Source organism: Antennarius striatus, chromosome 6 (genome assembly GCF_040054535.1).
Source record: "Antennarius striatus isolate MH-2024 chromosome 6, ASM4005453v1, whole genome shotgun sequence".
NCBI classification, from domain to species: domain Eukaryota; kingdom Metazoa; phylum Chordata; class Actinopteri; order Lophiiformes; family Antennariidae; genus Antennarius; species Antennarius striatus.
The window spans coordinates 3,775,328-3,793,537 of record NC_090781.1 but is presented as its reverse complement, the minus strand read 5'-3'; the positions used below and the strand labels follow the sequence as shown (position 1 = coordinate 3,793,537).

Sequence of the window (18,210 nt, the reverse complement as noted above, 5' to 3'; positions counted from 1 at the left end):
GTGAGCAGAGGGAGAGAGGCGACACGAGAGGGAGACGAAGGAGCTTCCTCTCAGGATCACCAGCAGCCGTTTGACGCTCCCATCCGAGTGTGTGTGTTAAGTCCTGTGGTACTACTGGAGTATTCCGATCAACATTACACAGACACTCACGCAAACACCCTACACTCTGTCAGGTAAAGTATGACCTTCCCACATTTTAAACTAAGGGCTGGCTGCTGTTTTCACACAAGCAACTGTGTGTGTTTGTGTGTGTGAAACATAGAGAGAGAGTTGGCAGGACTCTTTCCTTTTATAGAGTGGTTTTCTGACTGATTTATTTATATTATTTACTATATTTCTTGCTGTAATTGTTACGTTGAAAGACTTCAGAATGGCGACCCAGGACACCAGATGTTCAGTTCGGGGAATGTCATTTTAATCAGATCTAATCAAACCAAGAAATAAGAAAATAGTTCAAACTAAGTAAATTTTCTGGGATACAAAAAGAACAAGGGGAAAACAGGGCAGATTAAACATTTAATGGGAGAAAGACACAAATAATGTACTGTAACTTCAAACAAACACAAAAGGAAAGAAATTGAAAACAGAGAACTAAAAAGTGGAGCCAAAACAGCAAAACAGAAGAAAAGAAAAGAAAAGAAAAGAAAAGAAAAGAAAAGAGGTGCTGGTGATGATGGGACGGTGTCTGACCTGACATCAGCATGAGTCAGAAGGGTTTAGGTTCATCGTCTTTGTCCTGTGGGTCTCTAGAGATATTTCCTTCGGCCATCAGCACCGCAGATAGAACTAGTCCAGGTTGATGCTGTTTGGTGAACTGTATTCACTGCAAACACCAGGTGGGACAGGCTTGCATGCTCTTAGCATGTCCTTGTCCGTAGTGAGAAGAAGAATCTTAATCATAGCATACAACTATACATGATACCACATTGGCATGTAGACTGGGAAGACTAGGTCTGGAGGGGACACTCTGACCACTTGAGCCACATCCAACCTCACAGCTGTTTTCTGAAACAAGAGGACATCACAACAACAGGCATGATCACACACTTTGTTAGCCTAGCCTAGCCTATCCCATAACCCAGGAGGGTCGTTGGGGCACCACAGTGGACCCGCGGTTGAGATCACATGGTGTGTCTTGGGCAGTTGACTCTAGCGGCGCCCATCCCTCTCCAGGTTGGATGCAGTTTCACGTCATGCCCTGGATCTCATTCACTACTCCGTAAGCAAAGAAACATTTATGAGGTTTGGACAAACACACACACACACACACACACACACACACCGTGCTGTTCAAATGTAAATATAATGTTCGTGCTGTGTTACCAACAACAGAACACAATGTGTGTGTTTGTCCAAACCACATAGATGTTTGTTTGCTTATAGAGCATTGACTGACATCCAATCACCAGTGGTCAGTAGAGCATCAGAGCTTTTCAGTTCATCTTAGGATGTTATGTTGCAGCATTTCAACACTCAAAGTGCCATTTCTTTATTGATCTATGGTGAGACCAGAAAGATGGATTGCGAGGAACAAAAGTCAACACTCTCCAAAAGCCTTTACTTTACATTAATCTATTCACAATCATCTGTTAGTGAAATCCGGTAAATGTCCATGTAATGAGGCTGTTTTACCCAACCAGCAGTCACTGACTGTGTCATAGGAAAGAAGTTAAAGATGGAGAGGAAACCATGAACTCATGGGCCTGTGAGGTGTGGTATTTCCCTGCAACACTAGCTGCCTTATGGACCCAAAGATGCAAACACAGGGTTTGTTGTTTGAACCTTCCGACTGATGCAGAGATCGGACACATTTTTGGGGCGCCTGGCAGAGAAGCGGCTGTTCGGAGTTCACAGACCACAGCAGCCCTTCAGCTAGTGATAATAAATCCTTTGTTATGTGAGCTCATTCCTTTCAGAGTATAATCAGGCCAGCACAGAGGCGCTCTATTCAACGCCCTTCACTCTCAACCTGACATCAGTACCATCCCAGTGGCTGTAATACCATTTCTGGGTGCTGCTGCTCTCAGGGTCTTTATTAAGTGCAGAGAGATGATCTTCACCAGTGGACTGCAGCAAGCCTCTTCTCAATGTGTTTTGGTTCCATCGTGTTAGATCCCAGGAAGTAATGAAATTATTCAAAAGCATGAGGAAATGGTGATAAACTTAGAGTCAGAGCATCTTGTATTCACATCGGTGAGTGACCTCCATGTGAAATTGCAGTGAGTATGCTGCAAACTAGAGTGTGTTAGTGCTATGTTATGGTAAAATCAACTGTTGGGGGTGTGCTGTGATTAACATCGATCAATCCACTTTTATTTATGTAGCGCTTAATCACATCTGAAGACATTTCAAAGCGCTTTACAGATTGAAAGCCAACAATGCCCTCCAGAGCAAGCATAAGCGACGGCTGCGGGGATAAACCCCCTCATTGAGGAAGAAACTCTGGGCAGGACCCAGGCTCTGCAGGGCGGTCATCCGCCTTGATCTGTTGGATGGGAAAAAGAAATACATTGGGGACAGAGATAGGTCAAGTAAAAGAGAGAGAGGGAGAGAGAGAGACCAGTTTGAGTTTCATGTCCTTAGTGCGCTGTCGCTGAATTGGGGGCGGGATTTCCAGGCCTTTGGATATCCTGTCTTCCATCCGCGTTCTCCACCTGTGGAACAGAGGCACAAAGACAGCAGCAGTGTTGTGCAGACAAAGAGTGTGATTTGACAGTGATAATACATTTTGGGAGCATGGAAAGATAAAGAAAGACGTGACAGAAGCTCCAGAGTATCGTCCTTTAACGGGAGAGACGGAGAAGAATGCCCTCAGCAGCCTAGGCCTACAGCAGCATATCTAGTGGTGGTGGTGGTGGGGGGGGTTGTTATTTCAATTGTAGGCTCGATCAAAGAGGAGTTTTTTAGTCTACTCTTAAATAAGCTCAGGGTGTCTACCCCCCAGACCGAAGCCAGGAGATCGTTCCAGAGTAAAGGGGCAGATAGCTGAAGCTTCTGCCCCCTGTTCTACTCTTAAAAACCTGACGGGTCACCAGAAATCCTGCATCCTCGGATCGAAGGGCCCTGGGGGGGGGGGGGGGTGATACACTCCAATAAGATCTTCAATGTAAGATGGAGCCTTACAGTGGAGAGCTTTATATGTGATCATGAGGACTTTGAATTGTATTATATAAGTAATCGGGAGCCAATGTAGTGACGCTGTGAAGTGAAGTGAAGTGAAGTGAAGTGACATGTCATATTTTAGATTTTAAAAATGTGAAATAAAGGGAACTTTGAGGCATGACCTACTTTAGTCACGTCATTAAAACAATTATTTATCCTGTGCACAAATAAATGTCCTGGACAGAAAGTTTGGAACGCTGACCAGAATTTTAGTTGTACTTTCTGAGTTTTAAGTTAAGAAAACAAAAAACGTAATAGTTCTTCGTGATTGTGAAGCGTAGCGGTCTGAAGTCAGTGGGTTTGTGTCTAGTCTTACCTCTACTTTTACTGGTTGTTCCTTTTTTAAAAACAGACCACACAAACCTTTCATGACAGTTTTTCTTATTTAGTCTGTACAGACAAGCAAAGCACCACCCCAGCATGTTGGGGTGGTGCAGATGTAGGCTTTGTGTTACACGCTCTTTAAATAACACTTAGCAAACATTGGAAAAATGAAAAGAATCATAAATCTCTCAGCAAACATGAAGACTGATCTCCCCTGGATGAAGGTCTGTCTCCACATTTGAAGACATTTTGGCTGATTTCCTTCTTTGAGTTAGCTGCTAGCTGCTTTCTAAAGCTACTCGGCTGCATGGATAATCAATATATCACACAAACTTCATGTCCTGGTTGTTTTGTCCACTGAAGGGGGGACAAACAGCGCTAGTGCCCCACCTTGAACAGAATATGTAAGAAGGTCTATTTGGAATCCCAGATCTTTGGGGTGTATTCAAAGACATGGTCTTCAGGGTGCAGGGCTTCAGTGTGCTGGTCTCCAGGAAGCAGGCAAGGCTTCAGGGTGTGGATCTTCAGGAGGTAGGGCTACAGAACAGTCTACAGAACAATGGTCTTCTGGTTGCAGGTCATCAGCGCTCTGGTCTTCATCGTGTAGGGCTTCAGACTCCTCCGCTGGTCAGGTCTGGTGAGAATGGAGGTAGACATGTGACTGGTAGATGCCTGATTTTCTCACAGATCCGTAAATGCTTTAACTTTTTTTTTATAAAACAAAGACGTGCTTTGAGTTATTTATATATTGGAACCTTTAAAATGAATCCCTATCTAATAGAGACCCATTATGGGCCCACCATCACAACCGCACACACACACACACACACACACACACACACACAGTGTGTTGAGATTATGGTGTGTGTGTGAACCGTAGTGGGGAGCAGCAAGTCACCAGCACTCCCATTTCTTCTCTCTAAATTACCAGTATAGAAAGACCCTCTTTGTCCTCCAGTCTTGGAATGTCTGTCAAACCCACGTCTTTGGAAACACTGAGCCAGACGTCAACGGAACCAGTGAGCAGTGGATCGTTACATTCCTGCTCACCCACTGAGAAGGAGGAAGAAGTCAGCAAACTAGATAACATCTTCTGCAGGGACATCTAGCTCTGAAGCGTGGTTTGGACTTCTACATTGTGAACTGATGAAAGCTTAGAGCTGACCAGTTCAAACAGTCCAGGGAGCTTCACACACTGATACACGCATTCATGCATTACTGCGTTCGTTCTCGCATGTATTCGTTCATTTGTTTGTTCGTTTGTTGACGTGTTTACACATTAAATGTGACAAAGTTTCAACACTTTACAACAGGAGGTTGAGCCAAACACGTCTCAAGAAGTTGATCACCGTCATGTCATCAATTTTTTTAATCAGTAGGAGCTTCTCCCCCTCATGCCATTGATTGTTCCCCAACATATTGATACGTGTAGGTTTATAATCGCTGTTCAACCCCAAATAAAAAGTTTTTGATAACTTCCGTCCCAAGAAAATGTTAGAATGTCATCCTAAACACCTGACATCCAAGATGAGGAAGATATAAATCCCGAAATAGCTCATACACCCCTTTAGGGCAATCCAAATCTCCTGAAGTACAGAGGGCACAGAATGATTTAGAAAGATTAGAACGTAATTTATATTTGTTTTAAAGATGAAACGATATCTGTAGAGTTTAACATTGATCATTCAGGTGCCTCAGATCTTTCCTGCTATATACTCACACTGACGTCATGATGTGGAATGTGCTATAAACTAAAAAACACAAACATGACCTGACTTTCCATCAACATGGAGATCACTGGATAGAAACTCAACACTTACTAATGTACAGTGTATGGAAAACAAACTGGCTGTATTTTGTGACTTGTGAGAGCGGAAAGCTTTATGGGTACTGGACCAGTTCTAGTCTAAGTGGGTCACCAGCGCTCAGCTGTATGTACACAGCATGTTACTAATCTAACGTGTGTTTCAATACATACATTAGACGTGCAAACGCATGTTTGGATATCTGTTTATATTCAGTGTTGTTGTGAAGTTTGTTCCTTGCTTTATGGATTTTTAGTGGAGAAGAAGTTTCACTGGAAAGACTGAGCTAATGCACCAAGTGTGTGGAAATGAATCAGATGTATGAGAAGACAATAAAACGGAGGATTGCTTCTTGAAAGGTCAAAGCTGTTAAAACTCTTTCCTCTTCTCAAGAGAAACTCTGAGCTTTCTTCACACTCAGATTAGCAATGATTGTGTGTTTTCATGGAAATTTTGACCAGTAATTGTCAGTGTTACTGGAGATAATCATCTGGCGGTGTCAGGCTCCTGATCCGTTAAACTGCAGTTTCACTGAGACGGATGATGTCAGAACTTTCGTCGATATAGCTGGCCATTTTCCTTTACATTTCATTGAGGATGTGACGTGTTGTTAATCTTCCTGTCGTTTGTCTGCTCTCATTCATCCTGTTGTTGATCATTCTGCTTCTGTTCATCTGATGTTGTTCACACTATTGACAATCTGCTCTTGATCATCCGGCTGTTGTTTATTTGTCGTTTTTCATTCTGCTGTTGTTCGTCCGTCTGTTTCATGTACTATTGATGAATCGATTCAGGTCTGATGAAAGTCTTCTTGAATCAACCTTTTAAAATAAAGTTATACACATTAAGTTTGCCTCAGTTAGCTCAAATTCTTGAGGACACGGCTACCTTGACAACAAACCGTTTCAACCATTGCTGTGATCTCAGGTGGGAATCTTGTTAATTATTAGTGCAATAAATAAATTTATTATCTGACAATTAATTTTGGAATTCATGCTAAATCGAATTGACATTACTTCATTTAATTCCTATATCTTTGTATTTATTGGACACACAGAATCATTCTCCTCCTCTCAGCCACAAGACATTTCACCTATCCAGAGAAGGATCAAATATAATCCGGATAAGAAAGACAGAAATCCGTGCTCATTTTGGTTCAAGATTTAACAGCGAGATAAACGACCATACAGGAGAAAGATTCATTTGGGTTTAACACAACATTTTTCCTGATGCTTAGACACCACAAGTAAGGACGTCACTAACCAGAGCTATTCAGGGTTCAGCCCATGCAGCCTGTAAATGCTATGTTTGGATGGTGTAAATAGTGCTTCATTCTTTGCTGTCTGTTACACATTCTGTGGCAGAAAAAAAAAAAAAAAAGTCTTAAAAGGTTGGCCATCTTAAACTTCTATTATTGGATATCTGCTTGTGTCTCCCTTGAGTGGTAACTGAGACATCCTAAAAATAAAAACATCTAAAAGTCAGACAACAAACAAAATTTCAGTTTTACTTTTACTTTATCATATTATTACACAGCCTGGAAAGCCATGTGGGAGTTTCTGGCACGGTGCTAAAATCATTTAAAGCACAGGGATTATTTTGTACCTATAGGAAACTACAGAATTGTGCACGAAAACCACCCGGTGTCCCATGAGGCTTAATTCTGGGGGCCTTTCTGTTCAATATCTACATAATACCAATACCTCAGATTATGAAACAAACAATAAAATATGTTAACATTACAATGCAAATTCATACTAATGTACATTACCATATTGTCATTGGACTATAATCTCAGTGAGTACATTGAACCACTCAATTACTGAATTTTGAGTTTAAATTGAATAGTTTCTGAAATAATAATGATAATACCGTAATAATAATAATAATAATAATAATAATAATAATAATAATAATAATAATAATAATAATAATAATAATAATAATAATAATAATAATAATAATTATTATTATTATTATTATTATTATTATTATTATTATTATTATTATTATTATTATTATTATTATTATTTGGCCACATAATGGCATCACAGAGTCAGCTGACTACCACTTTCAGAACATATTGGGGATTAATGATTTGGGAAAACCCTCTCCATGCATTTATCTCTAGTTGACTTGACTGTTATTATAATGCTGGTTGAATTCATGAATGCTACTGATCGTCACTAAAACTAGGCGAGTTGGTCCAATACCTAGCTGTATACACTGGCTTCCTGTCTCAGAATGCTGCTGTGATTTTATAAAGCAGTGTGTCACGCTTCAGGCATAGAGTGACATCAAAATATGCATTTAATTCTAAAGCAGATTTCAAAACAGGTAATCAGTCGAAACAGGCAAACAAATCTGACAAAGAGCAGGCAACAGGCATTCCAGAGATCAAACAGAATTGGTACTAGAGAGTCAGGCAGAAAAGAGGAATGCTGGAAAGTAGGACAAATACCAACAACCTGGCAGAGAACCAACGGCTGAGCAGAGAATACTGTATGTAGGGCTGATTGAGAGATGGGCTGCTGGTGACTGAGGCAACAGAGGAGAAGGAGATGAACTGATTGAGTTCATGGGGGTGGAGAAGGCTCTGACATGATAGACGACAATGCAGGAACACAAAAAAACGATAGAATTAAAAGTGAAACTAAGGTCGTGTCCACACGTACCCGGTCTTTTTGAAAACGCATCTTTTTTTCCACGGCTAGGCCTTTCTTCCACATGACAATGCATGTATCCATGACAAAAACAGAAGATTTTTGAAAACATCGGCCAAATTGAAGATTTCCCAAAACGCCGTTTTCGTGTGGACGGCTGTAAATGAAGTTTTCAGTCTTGAAACGTCTTGGCTGCGACGAAAACTGCTGTTACGTTAACATATTAACATATTACATACGTATACTAACAGCGTGGAGGTCGTTAAAATCGTGTTGGTGGCAACGATTCTCCAGGCGTTTTTAGCCGACTTCTTGTTGAAGCCCAACATAAACACTCCACGTTGAAGACATGTTTGCAAACATGGTTGACACTTGAATATTTGTTTGTCTGTTTTTAGTGGAATTCTTTAGTGGACTTATAAAGTATATATACAGTAATCCCTCGTTACTCACAGTTAATGCGTTCCAGGATCACCCGTGAAACCACATTCCACAACATGGCAACAAACTATTTCATTATTTACGGTAATTTAAACATTTATAAACCCTCTCCATACTGATTTTAAACCACCTTATGTCTGTATTACCTTTTCCCACACTTCTATAGGCTGTTTAAAACACTTTTGTACTAAAGAAAAGTGTGTAATACACAGAAGTGCGCCGCCTTCTGTGAGTTTCGGAACACAACGCATGGATGCTGTCATCCAATAGCATGTGCGGATGGTATCCCGTGACTACCTACTAAAAATCCACAATGTAGTGAAGCCGTGCATCTTGAAGTGCGAATTAGCGAGGGATTACTCTATTGTATATATTTAGTAATTACAACATCTCTCTTTTTGTTATTGTTGTTTTTCTTTTGTTATAAATGTACCTAAGGGGATCGTCCTCATCACGTTGCCCACAGAACCCTGATTTTATGAGCAATGACAATAAACATCATTCATTCATTCATTCATTCATGTATGTTCCTCGCCAAAGACACCAACATTCGCTTCTGTCGTTGTCGGAGTTGTTCTGCTTTTATGCTCCTGGTTTTTGGGCAATCTCAGGTTATTCTGCCTTGATGTTAATCCAGAACATCGGCACAGGCACAGTTGTGGGTGCTTAATATTGGGGTACAGGACCGAGACCTGTCAAAAGACACAGACGCATGCATTTGTCTATGCGTCGTTCTGCTCAGAAGTCACTTTTTCAAAATAAAACAACTTTGGACTGATAATAAAAAAAGAAAAATCCAAAGATTCTGTGCCGCCCGGCATCTAATGGCCCGTGGTACCGGGTGGTCGGGGACCGCTGCCCTAGAAGACCTGGTCCGTTGGCTCTTGGTACAATATTAATGATTATAATGTAACCTTTCAATGTCCCAAACACAGCTTGTTGTTGATGGTTGAATTTGGACCCCCCCTCCTCCCCAGCATGCTGTATCCACCTCTTCTTTACTGCTGACCTAAATTTTTTGATCACCCAGTCTTCCTTCTCTACTTTTTCACTTATCATTCTGTCATTTGAGACTCCACCACCCACCCACACCCCACCCCGCACACATACACACTGTTATTTGGTGCTGCCAGTCAGGAATGTAGCTCTGAATTTTGTGGAGCAAGCAGCGACAGGTCCTCCTGAATGGAGGTGATCCACTGAGTCTGGAGTGTCTGCACTGGTTCAGACGTCAGGAGCAGGGCTTTGCTATGGAGGCCATGTATTTCCTGGACAATTGGAGGAAGGTAATCAGTCCTTTATAGGAAATGAAGGTTCCTTTGGTGGTGATTGTCTTGTCTCTGTCTCAAAGACTTTCTTCTCTTATTTACTTATATTTTGTGGCCGTTTTGATATTTTCTTTCCTGGGGTTGACTTCTCTGAATCGTCTCAAGTCACAAAGGACTCTTGATAATGTAGTGTTTAGTTGTCCTGAGGATCAGAGGAAATCTCATCTCATCTCATGTTTAAGACGATGGTCTCTCTCCGGTTCTCACTTATTGCTCTCATGATTTGTCCTGGACTCTCCTGCACAGTTTTCTGTTTGCTCATGACCTCAAACAGCACATATTAATAACTCTGTCTGTGTTTACCTGGACTAAAATACATTAATCTGTCTATTCTATCCGTTAGAACCGTTTGTTTTAAACTGCAGATGTTTGGAGATATTGGCCACGGACTTTTTTCTCTTAAATATGAAGAAGAAATGACAAAAAATATATCTTCTTTGAATCATATTGCTCTCAATAATCCAAACACTGTTGATTTTTGTTTTTTTATATCATCCTAGGGATAACAGGCCGGGCTAACTGAGCTGACTGAGCAAGCTAACATTACAGTTTGGGTTGGGGGGGGGACAATATTAAAGGACAAAACAGAGTTCAATTAACTCAAGAAAGTAGTGCATCCCTGGGATGCGCTTCAAGAAAAAATTGTGTATCCCAACATGACGTTTATGCATCCCAAAAGTAATAAAAAGGTAATAAAATATACGGTAGAAGCGAGTTTGCCAATAGTACAATATAAAAAATAAAATTTTAATTATAGTGTTTTTATTAAAGACATCATAGCTTTTTATGTAAAAAAAACAACTACTTTTCACTCAATAGTTTTCTTTGCCTTTAATTCATGTAAGCTGACAGAACCTTCTCCACACACAGTTCAGTAATATCTGTAGTAATATCTGTAGTAATATCTGTAGTAATATCTGTTTCTTTTTCATCATTAACTTTTGATGCAAGAAAACACTTTTGCATCTTTTTCAGAGGCATGGTGATAATAAATCAATCAACCTTTACAGTATTTGTATGGATCTTAATCACAGTGGCTGACATTTCAAAGCGCTGTAACACCGCTGTAACCCAATAGGGATCTCCGAGCATAAGCCACAGCTTATGATTACTCTGGAGGATCTAACGAACTCCTCGCTCTCTCACTGCAGCGTGTAAAATGAGCAGACGCCGTGTTGCCGTTTGGCCAATTTTTAGTAAGGCAGAATCACACCAGTGAGTCTCATGATGGGAAACTAGATCAGAAGATAATGGCAATTTCTGGGTTTGAAATTTAAGTGGAGAAATGGAAAAATTGTGGATTTTTTTTTAATCAACCAATCAATCAATCAATCAATCAATCAAGTTTTATTTATATAGCATTTAATCATGGCAACAGACATTTCAAAGCGCTTTAACAGACAGAGAAACCCAACAGAAGCCTCCAGAGCAAGCATAAGCGACATTGAGGAAGAAACTCCGGGCAGGACCCAGACTCTTTTGGGTGGCCATCCACCTTGACCGGGTGGGAAAGAAATACAATGAAGATAAGGACAGGGTAAGAGGAAGAGAGAGACAGGGAGAGAGAGTGACAGATAAGCCAGATAGAGTCTGTCTTTATGGTTATGGTTAGGAGATTTGATGCAGACGCTGGATAGATAGGGGTGGAGAGATGAGGGGTGATACTGGCGGGATGGGAGGAGCAGATCCACAGCAGATGGGCGGATGAGGGGTGAACCTGAGAAAAACCTGTGAGGACATAGAGCACAGAGACTCCAGGGAAGAAGTTGATTTAGTAGGGTGTGATTGGAAAGAGAGAGGTCGGAGAGGAGGAGAGAGGAGCTCAGTGCGTCTTGATGTTGAGTTTCCAGCAGTGTAGGACTCCTACTGCAGTAGAAAATACACAAACGACCATGACCTTTGTCTTTCAGGCCACTTCTTTAAGGACACTAATGTCCAAGTTTAATTATAGGAAGACAGATTGTTGGAGAGAGGAGTTAAAGAAGCCATTTGGTCAAACTGGAAAAATTATTTCTGAAAACCTTATGCAAGTCAAGTTGATTTATTTTTTTCTTGATTTATTTGGGGCGGCACTGGCTCAGGTGTTGGACCAGGTCGCCCAATGATCGTAGTTCAAATCCCACTCCCCCTAGTCATCTGTCATTGCATCCATGGGCAATACGTTTAACCCCTTGCCTCCAGTGAAGCACTCGCTAGTGTGTGAACATGTGTGAATGGTCGGAGAGGCCTTTACCACGGATTGGTTGCCACATTTCCATCAGTCTGCCCCAGGGCAGCTGTGGCTACATATGTAGTACACCATCACCAAGTATGAAGGAGGAGTGAATGAATAATGGAACAACTGTGAACTGTTTGGAGTCTCTGGGGATAAAAGTACTATAAATCGAATCCATTATTATTATTATTATTATTATTATTATTATTATTATTATTATTATTATTATTATTATTATTATTATTATTATTATTATTAGTATTATTAGTATTATTAGTATTATTAGTATTATTAGTATTATTAGTATTATTATTATTATTATTATTATTATTACAGCAGGAATTTACTGGAGATCCTTCATGGCAGAAGGTAAATTTTGTGATATCTACTTCCCCTCTTGTCCCAATCTCAAGCCTCTTGTCCAAATAAAATGGTGAAAAAACTCAAATGAGATTCCCTAACATCTGCCAAACAAACATAAAATGAATGTAATTATCGGACACTGTATTAATTTTAATAAATATAATGATTTTTCAATATGTTTACAATACATCAAAGATGCTACAGAGCAAACTTTGTGACTACAACAGATACTCCGACTCAGTCTGGACCTGTACGTAAGATGACACTTGTTACTCATTTCCTCTTTCAGGATATTCATGTGTCTCAGGAAGCGGAGGACGCCTCAGTGGACATGGACCTAAACAGGAACATGCCAGGGACGGGACAGCAAACCCAGCAAGTGTTACAGGTGTGTGTGTGTATGTGTGTGTGTGTGTGTGTGTGTGTGTTCCAGAGCACTGTGACACAGAAAATGTGTGGGAGGAATGAAGGAGACTTGAACAGAACTCGTTCTCCACAGAAACAGTCTGTGCTCTCTGAGTCAGTTTGTTGCATGTTTCCAGTACGGAGTCAGTGACACAGTTTAAGTTCTCAGTGTTTCCATTGTGATGAATGTTGGCACAGCGGCTGTGGGATCTCCTCATGGATGTGAACACTGAGCTGGAAATTCAGGAGACAAGGTAGCAGGTCAGGCTACAGCAAAGACACATCCTACATGTCGTCAAGCAGGAGTCTGAATCCAGTAATTAGACAGACCTGCAGACTGGACGTCTGTGACTCCCTGCTGGGCCTGACAATCCTCTCAGGCACACAGGGTGGGTGGGGGGTGGGGGTACTGTCTGCTGCGTTTTCTTTATGTATATACGTGTAAGAATCGAAGGGAGGAAGATTTTTGTGATTAAACTTTAATGCGGCTGCAGTTAAACTGGGACAAAGCTGCTGTTAAAACAAGCGAGAACGCAGTAATATGGACCCGTTTATATATCAGCTAATCTAATGTGTAACAGAGAAACATTCCATATAAATGTATGTACACATTTTTAATTATTTTCTGTACTCGTTGAAAAAACAAGTTTGACAAATAAGCCTTGATAGAATCTTTCTAAGGAATAAACCGTGCATTGGTGTAATGAACCAGCAGACCTACGTTGGTGTTGCTGTGAATCTAATCCTGCGTTGGATATGCAGTGCCCACGCAAAAGCACAACACGTGTTACCAATCATTTTTGTTACTTAACCAGCAGGATTAAATCAATAGGTGGCTCAGAATAGAATAGATGCCATTAGATTTTAGGTGTGGATCCTTAAAAAAGATTTTTTTTTTTTTTGTCTTCTTAAATATTATGCAGTTCTGTCTCAGGCATTTTCAGGAAGTTGGTATCTAGTAGTGTAATTTGGGGCAGATCAACGAGAAAAAAATATAAAAAATCCAGATGCACCAGCTTCTGACAGCCATAAATTTTGATAACACAGACCATGAGTTTGAGTTTGGGTGAGGATTGTGAAATTACAGGGAAGAATGTAATCTCTGCTGAGATTTAATAGTTGGAGAAAAACTAGTAATATCTAGTAACTAATTCTGCTTTATTACGTCAGCGGCTGTCGGTGTGGCTCCTATCTAACAAAGAGGTTCATTGTTAATTTTGTTTCATTGTTATTATATCTTTCTTTATAGTAATAAGCATTCCAGTAGTGTTCTATAAAAAATATGCGAATATTTTGGCGCAAAAATAGGCGCATTGGTTATCGCTGTTGCCTTAAAGCAAGAAGGTTCCAGGTTCAAGTCCTGTTCTCCGTGGAGGTGTTAGTGTCTCTGTGAGTGATTATTTATTCTTATATTATATTATATTATATTATATTATATTATATTATATTATATTATATTATATTATATTATATTATATTATATTATATTATATTATATTATACAGAATACCATCAATTTAAGTTGATGGTGTTCTGTCACTGCAGGTCAGTGCTGTACTCTCCAAGCACCACATGGGAGCAGCAGCACACAGCATATGAGACAATTTGACCCCCCCCCCCCATTGCCTCCCTTTGCCTCCTCAACAAAAATAAACAAGACAAAAAAGAAATGAAAAAGAAATTCTCTCTTCATTCCTAGAAATGAACGGTCTTCCTTTCAAAGTGATCGTTTAAGTAACGGACCAAACAGTCGAATATATGAGACACTGACATTTATGTGATGGGAGGAGAACATCCATCCTGAGGATCCACATTCCTGTACATGCCAGAAATATTTTCTTCTTCTCCCTTTGGAAGGTTACCGAGCTAAAGGAATTATCCATGATGTCAGTCCTTCGGAAGCTCAGCTCCACGCTGGCACTCATTTAGCAGTATAAGGAAGATTTTTCTCATGTTGGCCCACTGAACACGCTCCAGGAGCTTTATCTCTCTTAATTGCAGGGTGCTGTTGCTATGGTGACATTCGTTATCCTTTGTTGAGCTCAGAATACAGGGTGATGCTTTACGCAGAGCTGTGCGGGTCCTCCCCCCCCCGTGGAGGAGGACTAACACATGCAGACACAGAGTCAGATTGACAAAGATGAACAGAACCATTGACACCAATAAGGTGACAGAGGTTGATGATTTTTAGGGACCTGATCTCGGACTTGGCTTTAAAACGACCTGCTCATCATTTTTAACATTTTAAAATGTTGAGCATTTTTAAATGTTAAAATTTTTTTTACATGTTAAAAATGCTCATCCCTCACCACATCCATCTTCTGGGAACGTTTAATGATATTGTTTTACTACCCTATCAAAACGTGGTTTTAAAATGCATTACAACCTGAAATACCAACAGCATTGTTCTAAACAACAAATGTGCTCCTGCTGTTGTCATGACGAACACCCTAGAAACCACATATGTCTCCACTATTATCACCAGTCACCATCTGCTTGTCCCTTTACTGTAGAGCACCCCTCTGGACCTGACTGAGACCAGGAAGGGCCTGAAGTTCCAGACAGAGCGCCCCCACCTGGTCAGTCTTGGTAGCGGACGACTGAGTACAGCTATCACCCTGCTTCCGCTGCCTGAGGGTGAGGCATCTGCTCCATCACCAGCACAATAGTTCATCAGTGCATCACTGATGCTGTTTTATTCATTCATTCATTCACCGTCAACCGCTTCATCCGGTCGTGAAGCAGGGGAAACTCCGGGCACGATGCCAGCGCACCGCCGAGCCACACAGAGACACAGACATGCATGCTCGCACACACTCACTCATACAGGCAATTTAGGACCGGCCAATTAAATTGAAGAGCGTGTTTTTGGAGGTGGAAGGAGATTTCTGTCTTTTTGTCATCACTTGTTTCTGTCTGAGGATTTTTTGGCTGGACAGATGCTGATCTGTTTGTCCACCTATCTGTCTGTCTGTCTGTCTGTCTGTCTGTCTGTAAGCAGTCTGTGTGAGTCTCTTTCCACTGGAGATGAAGGAGAGATTGACACACGTATCATAGCTGCCTCCAGTTCTAAGCAGTGGTCTGTTTACCATGGGTTGAACCTCTCAGATAACATACCGGCTTGTCTTTGCTTAGTGGTTGAAGTAGTTTGAGGCTGTATGCAGCTGGACAGAATACTGCAGGACTGAAAAAATGTATTCCAAAATTAAGTGTTAAAATACAGATTACACTGATAATTTTAGACGTACTGATAATGTGTACCGTTTTAAAATATATAAGTAAATAACTGTATGTGAGTTCATTAAATAAGTAAGTAATGCGTTAAAATTTTCTTTGGCTTTTTAAGTAGTGAAAAATAAAACAGCATGGTGTCATATCTCTATTATTTGTTTCAATGGCTGGGACTCCATTTGTTAAACAGGATCAAAATATTACTTGAGCAATTTCTCTCACATTTCGTTTTGACCTCTGAACATTTGCAGTGATGCACAAAATATTCCTCTTCTTTCATGTCAGCATCTTTCACCATGTAACACTCCTGTTTGAGTGATTTAGAGGTTGGTACTGGGCCGGAACACAGACTGAACAATCTCATTATTCCACAGCATATTCTGTTTGTAACCAGTCAAATAGATTATTATGCCCGCATTAATGTGACAGCTGTTCCATCATTTTCTCCTCCTTCAGGCAGGACCACACTGGGTCATGGTCCCATGGACATCAGCATCCAGGGCCCAGGGGTGGCTGCCCAGCACTGCTACATAGAGAACAGGTCAGGAGTCATCACCTTACACCCCTGTGGGAACCTCTGCGCTATTGATGGGCTCCAGGTCAAGCAGGCTGTTCGTCTGTCACAAGGTGAGGATCACTGCATGAATCTGTTGGTTTCTGCTGAAATAAGCTGCAAGTCCACCGGCCTATGAACTCAGTCACTACCAAACATAGATCAGTCCCTCATAATGGAGTGAAGGCAAGTCTGTTCAAAGGGATCATATTTTAAAATAGTAATAGATTGAACAATAGCCCGAGAGTAAGAGTGAGATTTGCTGTGCTAAAATGTGTGGATACTGTCCAAAGAGAGATGGATTGATTTATAGAGGTTGAAACCCCTTGTGAAAGTGGTGAGACGAGGCAAAGTTTAACCTGTTGCTTCAACAGACTCATCTGCCTGTCTACCATGACACAGACTTCGTAGAGCCTTTGCTGATACATTACTGATAGAAGTTTGTATGAGAGACAAATGAGTGAGTGTGGAAAGTTAGGATCACCGCAGAGTAGTTTCAACTGACTAATATGTTTATTTTTACTGCTCAATCAGGGCAGTGTTTAAACTATTCAAAGAGGAAGTCAAACGGTCATCAATGTAACTTTGATGACAAAGTACATGATATGATATGATGCGATGTGAACTTTATTTGTCAGCAGTGCTGAGATTTGTCTTTCGACCCAGCATCCATTGTATGCAACAGGAAAACATATATCACAGACATTGACATGACACATTGAAACACAAAATATATACAGTATATATTTACATACATGGAAACATATAATCGAGAGCGCTTTGCCGCCACTCAGCTGAAGTTTAGCTCCTAGTTGAGTATTATAGTTGATTGATGGACAAAGGACTTTTTAGTCTAACCTTCTTGAAAGGTGGTACCTCATATCTCTTTCCTGAGGGCATATGTAGAAGTATACAGTTCATGGAGTTTACGTTCAACAATCAACATCAGAGCATCAGAGGGACCTCAAGGTATTATGAAATATGGGACTCCATTCATGGTGACTCACATTGCTGCTGTGGAGTCCTAAACTGTGTTGTTGGACATATTCCTCATTCACAGATAAGCACTTAGCTACAAAAAATACAAAATGGAAATACCACACACAATAATTCTCAACCTGTGTAAAGGCTTTCTGTTTTGTGTCCGATGTGAGTTTGTGATGGATTCCTGAGGAATTTTTGTTGTCTGTCAGTGTGTCTTTTAGTATTTCACCGTGGACTGTGACTGCGTAACATGAGCAGGGACATGGAGCTATTTATATTGCCTCCCTAACCCAGGCAGACACCACTTCAGCCCAGGAAGGGATTTTAGGCTGAAGAGATAATTTTGATCGCAAAGCAGAGTTCATTTTCTTGACTTCGGAAGAGTTGCGATCAGTAAAAAGTTCTGGTCATGATATAGAGCTACATTTATGGCAGAGCAAACGTTATTGGTTACACAATGTGTGAGAAACCACTCCCATGAGTTACACACATTAGATGAGTAACACAGGTTGGTACACTTCAGTGATGAATTGGGAAGATATATACCTGTTGATGTGTTTCATAGGAAATGTCAAACCATCTCAGATTTGTATTGTTAGTTTTCAGGCAGGTCTGACCTATCTGGAGTACAATTTATAGAATGAACACATTCTTACAAAATGTGTTTCAGATACCTTTGGTGGTCTACGAAGTCTAACGAAATCTAATGTCATCTACTACAGTCTAGTACAGTCCA

The 18,210-nt window shown here is 40.7% G+C and overlaps 1 protein-coding gene across 4 annotated transcripts in view; it reads left to right on the top strand.

The window, feature by feature from the left end:
• The window catches only part of phldb1b (pleckstrin homology-like domain, family B, member 1b), a 73,294-nt gene continuing 55,084 nt past the window's right edge, over window positions 1-18,210 (top strand). Inside the window, exons 1-4 of one of the 4 annotated variants that reach the window (XM_068317025.1) lie at window positions 1-173; window positions 12,591-12,689; window positions 15,220-15,343; window positions 16,394-16,564. In XM_068317025.1, coding sequence (XP_068173126.1) covers window positions 12,633-12,689; window positions 15,220-15,343; window positions 16,394-16,564 — 352 coding nt within the window. In that variant the 5' untranslated portion in view covers window positions 1-173; window positions 12,591-12,632. Of the gene's footprint in view, window positions 174-9,561; window positions 9,682-12,590; window positions 12,690-15,219; window positions 15,344-16,393; window positions 16,565-18,210 lie in introns of those variants that run through there. The other 3 variants (XM_068317026.1, XM_068317028.1, XM_068317027.1) reach the window with 3 other exon arrangements.